At 40.0% G+C, this 6,000-nt stretch overlaps 1 protein-coding gene across 1 annotated transcript in view; it reads left to right on the top strand.

Moving 5' to 3' along the window:
- Positions 1-218: 218 nt before the first annotated feature.
- The window catches only part of LOC131976192 (glutamate receptor ionotropic, NMDA 2D), a 46,827-nt gene continuing 41,045 nt past the window's right edge, over positions 219-6,000 (top strand). The window contains exon 1 of the mRNA XM_059339113.1: positions 219-511. Within this exon, the coding sequence (XP_059195096.1) occupies positions 219-511 (293 nt within the window). The remainder of the gene's footprint in view (positions 512-6,000) is intronic.

Below are 6,000 nucleotides of genomic sequence, written 5' to 3'. Positions count from 1 at the left end.
GAAAAAAATGGAGTCTTCATCTTCAGGGGGAGGGTTTTTTTTATTCCAGGCACTTACAGTGACTCACAGAGACGCTGCAATTTCTTCTAATGGTGTACAGTAGGCTATATATTAGCCTGCATATATTTCAGATGTTTTGTGTTGGCTGTGGGAAGCTGCCTGGGCTGATTCAGTGCAGCCTGTGCCATAGGCAGCAGGGAGCAGGTCCATTACTCTGCATGACAGAATGGAATGAAGCAGCAGAGCCCCGACGTGGGGTAAACACAGCGCTGAACACTGCACTTCCACAACTCCACACTCCAGACTCCACAGACTCCTTCCCCCATTCACATTTCCCCAGCAGATCCGATGCAGCACAAGGTCTGGCGCGCTGCCTCCATTGGAGTTCAGTGGGAAAGGGGCTCAGAGAGGCGTGGATGCCAGACTTCTACCCGAGCGGCTTCTCGACTCCCTCCTCTCCCGCTACTCGCTCTTCCAGAGTCACCGCAGGCGCTCGCTGCAGCTATAGCACGTACCGTTAAGGGGAAAGGAGGGGATCTGATACTCCAAAACATTGCGATTGTTCTCCTAGCATCACACTGACACCAAAAATCAATTTTTCATTTTGTGTTTAGAGGCGATACAACTTTTTTTTTTTGTCTCTTTGGAGTTTGCAGGAATAATGTGCTTCACTGTAATCCTCTATAGAGGGATGTACCTTCAAAGTAGCTGATTTGCCTTCAGCTACACAAAACTGCAAACCTTATTTGACATTTTTTTAACCAGGGAAGAAGTTGTTGCACATATAGTCGACATTAATCCCTACGTGTAATCATGGTGAGCATATAATGCTTGTAAATGAAACGTATAAGTGGAGATATGATGAGATGTGTTTTGATTGTGGAGTACTGGCTCGCAATTTTGGAAGGGAAAGAGGAGACTGGCTTGGCTGTGAGAATGTTTTCCCTCTCATCTTCTTGATTAGCTGTCTCTGTCAGCCTGAGAATATTCCTGCTCTTAAGTACTCTGTAAATATTCCTGAAGGTGTTTTTAGTTTGCTTCTAACTGTCGCCGGCATGTACGCCAGCTTCAGTGGTGCTGTAAATGCCACTTTCTTTGTTTTAAAAAGACAAACTAAACAGGCTCAGCGGAAAAATAATTATACTGTAGATACAGTTAGCTGCTTATTACAGTGATTGACAAATTGAGAGAGCAGCATTGTACAATAGAAATACTTTGGTGTAAGTGCTGATATAATGATTTAGACAGCAAATGATGATTGAGGGGTGCACCGTGATGAATTCAAAGTTTTAAAGTCTGAAAAAAATCATCAAAGAAAGTCGTCTAAGAAATTTGAAAGGTTTTCGATTCTGTCTTTTTTTCTTTTGTAGTCGGTGCAGTCACATTTGAGCAATGAATACATTACAATATTTATCTTCATAATAAAATCCCAAATAATAATGTCGCAAATAGGAAAAATGAACACATTATTAATCCAAATAATACAATATCAGCGATGGTCAGATCCTGGCAATGCTCCTAATGAAGCACACACATTTAAAGGGCACATTATGTAGCTTTTCCTCATTTTCTGTCACATTTATAACGTTTTAATGTTCGCTCCAGGTATGTTACTGCAGAGTTTACATTACATACTGTTAGAGCCGGAGCTCTTAAAGCCTCCCACACTCTGCCCTGGTTCTAGAAGTTTTTTTTACAAAAGACTCAAAGCAACTGAATACAGTTTACTATTTATTAAAGAATAATAACCAAATGCAATGAGCAGTGCTAGACTCTGCTGTGTCCACGCCCGGATCACCAGTCAGAGTGCCAACAAGTTCCTCAATTCACAGTTATCTTCTGGGAGTGGGCCCCACCCCGACAACAGGTTGGACTTTTTCGTGATTGGTCAATTTAGGATGGTGGCGGCAGAAGCCAACCCATACGGGACACCTTGTGGTTAAGTCTTTTCAAAACTATGGTGTCATGCATGTATGTTTCTTTGTTCCCTTTTTTTGAGCCCGTTGTATGTTTCTTAATGAAATAGCTGCACTCTGATCTAGTTCTAACCGGTTTTCAGGAAAGGTTCAATAAGAGGGCACAATGAGGGCAGGATGTGCCCCCTTGACCTGCAGTTCAATACAGGAGCTAAACTTTAAATGTTCGTTGAGGACTCTTCTGCAAAGTCACTGAAGTTTTTTAAGAAATAATAGTTAGCTTAGCTAAATATCCCTATTCTTTATTACACTGCCACATTTATACTACATGTTATTGTCAGGAAATCATGTGATCTTGGATGCCAATGTTGTTAATTTCTTCCCAATTTTGGATCACATTCCAGCTGGATTAGAAGCTTTTATTGGTGATTTTTCATGGCAGAATGTGTTGCTATAGTTTAGCAGCGACTGTGTCCTACAACCTCTCCCCCTAACCCTACCACCCCCTCAGTGTAGTATGTCATAAAGCAAGAGAGAGAGCAAGCAGCAGAAAGTGATGTTGAATACGAGCAGAGCAGAGGAGAAGTTTAGCAGTGACTTGTCAGTCTGGCAGTAGACGTACAATTCAGGTTATAGTCTGTCACTTAATAATCGCTGCACTTTCTTATTTCCATTTCCCAACTTCTGGAAAAGTGAAAGAGGTTACCTGAGCAGGTTAGCAGCTGAGCAGGCTGACTGCACCATTGTGCCGTTCCGCTGCCAGCGTATCCCTTTCACAAGCTTTTTTTAATCCAGCCTTAAACTGCGGTGTCTTTTTGAAGACTTTGTAAAATAAATCCATAATAATAAATCCAATGCTGAATCTCTTATTTATCCATTTTTCCGTGTTGAAAAATGTATTTGTTGTTGTAAGCCGTCCATTAGCAATCCCATAATGCCTTGGGTTTAGTCTGTTGTCCAATCAGAGGCTGTGTTCCTGACTTGTTGACCTGTCGGGGACATGTCCTGACTGAACATGTGTGTGACAGCTCTGACTTTACATGCATTTTGCACTGGAATAACATGAAACTGGCCCTACAAAAAAAAAAGTTGTGTATTGCGATTATGTAATTATTATAACAGCCCTAATGGTGTCCAGATTGCAGTGACAGTGGTACACAGATGCTAGAGATCCATAAATGCTGGACAATAAGAGCAGACTGGGCTATTTTCAAGGGTGGCTTAAAGAGACAGGTTCTAAAATGGATCATTTCAGACTAAAGGTAAAAACAGCTGAAGCAGTCATGGGCCATATGAGAAAAATATGTGCTTTTCAAACATTAAAGCGTGTAAATATGTGCCATCAGAAACCTAAAATACACGTATCAAACTGAAAATGAGCATAAAAGATCCCCTTTAAGAAATTACTATTCATGCCTCAGTAACTAATTGATTCCTTACCTTGAATCCCATTCAGGGAAAAACACATCTATACTCTTTTAGACTAATTGATCCCAATTTAAACATTCCCAGGGATGTAGGCAGTCCCTTGCCAAATATATATGCAGTATACACTCGACTGAATTAGAAGCGGCTCTAAAGAGTGTCCAAAGAGGATCGCTTTTTAAAGCTAGAAGGGGGAGAAAATATACTAAAAATGTGAACATTTGCATTCTAACAAAAGATTCATTTATGGTAGCAAATCAAATGAAACCGTAATCTCTCGCTCCTTCCCTCTCCCACATTCCTTTCCTTTCTCTCTGTGCATGTGTGTGTGAGCCCCCTCACTGTACGCTTTTTATGATTCACTTTGCAGAATTTCCCAGATTGGAACATGTAATGAACTATATATTATGATATATTTAGGTGAGGATTTGATTAAAATTTGCTTTATTGTGGCGGGGAGGAGTTGGCAGTTGGGTAACAGGCGGCTCTGCGGGAAAAGTGGTTACTGTATATAAGAATACACTGTGTTCACACTTCCAACACTGTGATGGAATGGCACACGCTGGTTGAACAGTGCAACGTAAACACCTCATGAGAGTGAAATACAGTGACAGGCCCAACAGTTAATGGCTCAGAGCTCGGCACAGTACAACACGGCTCCACCAAATGATATGATGTGCCGTATTCCTGCAGCTTCATCTCTGGCTCTCATTTTCTCTCTCCTCATCTCTGTCCTTCCCATTCTTCCCTGCCACATCTTCCTCGCCTTAAAGAAAACAAAACAACAACAAAGGCCTGTTTTTCTCCCTCTCCCCTTCATTATTACATTCTCCCTTTCCCTCTCTCCTACTAACAGGTCTGTCTCTCCCTATCTCTCCACACCTCCATCTCTTTTTCTTACCCCAAACTATCCGCCTCCCTCATTCGCCCTCTCATTCCGTCTCATTCCGTCGCTCTCTCCTTCTTTCTCTGCAGCCCACCACCACCAGCACACACATACCCACAGCCCTGTCAGTCAAAACAGGAGGTTTGGCAGTGTATTTGTATAGGCCAAACACGTATACACATCCCAGTAATCAATATTTCTTTTCCTGCTACTCTCCTCACATATTTTACGCCACCTCCCACCATCCCGCCACACTTTGTCCTCCTTTTCTCCTTGTCTCCTCTTCATCCACCTGGCCTCCTTCCCTCAATCATTCAGTCAGTCCATCTAAAGTCATGTGCCCTGTATATAAAGTGTGTTCTGTTCATTTCACAGCTTTCTCCCTTTGGGCTGTGTATTGGCAAGAAGCTGTTGAAACGATAGAGGAGTTACACTTCAGTATTATCAGCCGATACTGGCCCATCACTGACATATTGGTATCTATCTGTATTGGTTTATATGTTTCATACTGGATATAAAATACCTTTTTTATACAACATAATGCAGAAAATGGTGGTTGGGCTGATTTAGAATTTGTGTAATATAGCCGTTTTTTAAAATTGTTTATTGTTTGTTAAATAATCAGTAATTGACTCATACTGAACATACAGAACATACAGAACATACAGAACATACATATTGTTATATATTCTTTATTTTCTGAGGGTTATGGTTTATGTATTGATTAATAATGGTAAATACAGTCCTGGAGAAAAATATTAGACCATTGTTTTCTTCAATTTCTTGTTCATTGTAATGCCTGGTACAACTAAAGGTACATTTGTTTGGACAAATATAATAATAACAACTAAAATAGCTCATAAGAGTTTAATTTAAGTGCTGATATCTAGACATTTTCCATGGTTTTCCTGCTCATGATTGTGGTTATTATCAAAAGAAAAACAAGGGTTGTCTAATATTTTTTTCCATGTCTGTATGTCGTTTTTAAGGTATCTTTTTCCCCCCAAGGAAACAGCCCTAACTACCTTTGCATAGTCATATGCCGTAGAATCAGCACCATCAGCCTGGTCTCAACTAAAAAATGCAATATATTGGCCACTATATCCATATTTAGTGATTTCCCCCCTCTAAAATCAGTATCAGTTTCCAAAATATTCTAAAATATATCAATATTTCAGCCATTTAAGGAAACTTTCATGGTATAAAGAACACATCACCATATGATCTATGATGGAGATCAGCAGTGGCATCTACATTTGCATTTATCAAAGCCCCCGTGACATCACACAACATCATATCACTGCTTTTTATTCAGTCTGTCTGCTGCCAATCTATTCATGCAAACTAGGGCTCAATATCATCATATTTTTGGCCAAATACCTTGATGTTATTACGTAGGTTGATTATTTGTGCATTCACAAAATACCTACACTATGAAATGTAATGTGGATATAATAACTAAGTGGGTAAAGGAAAATAATAGAGTACAGCTGTCTGCTGAGTTCAGAAAAGTACATCATTTTACTGTAATGCAGCTTTTAAAACCAGAAAAAAGACAACAGTTATGCTATTATGATTTCCAAAATCAAAGCAGTCTCACATAACAATGTAAGATTATTTTGTAAAACCATGTAAACTACTAATTAAAATGTGATGCAGTGTTTTTGAGGATCAATACAGTATCACAAAACACAATACGGTGATAATCAAGTGTATCGACATTTTCTTCCACCCCTGTACTCTCGTCTTTGGTTTCTTTCTCTCATACCTCCA

Source organism: Centropristis striata, chromosome 8, assembly GCF_030273125.1.
Source record: "Centropristis striata isolate RG_2023a ecotype Rhode Island chromosome 8, C.striata_1.0, whole genome shotgun sequence".
Lineage (NCBI taxonomy): Eukaryota > Metazoa > Chordata > Actinopteri > Perciformes > Serranidae > Centropristis > Centropristis striata.
The sequence above is the reverse complement of the archived record's forward strand: the minus strand, read 5'-3'. Positions and strand labels throughout refer to the sequence as shown.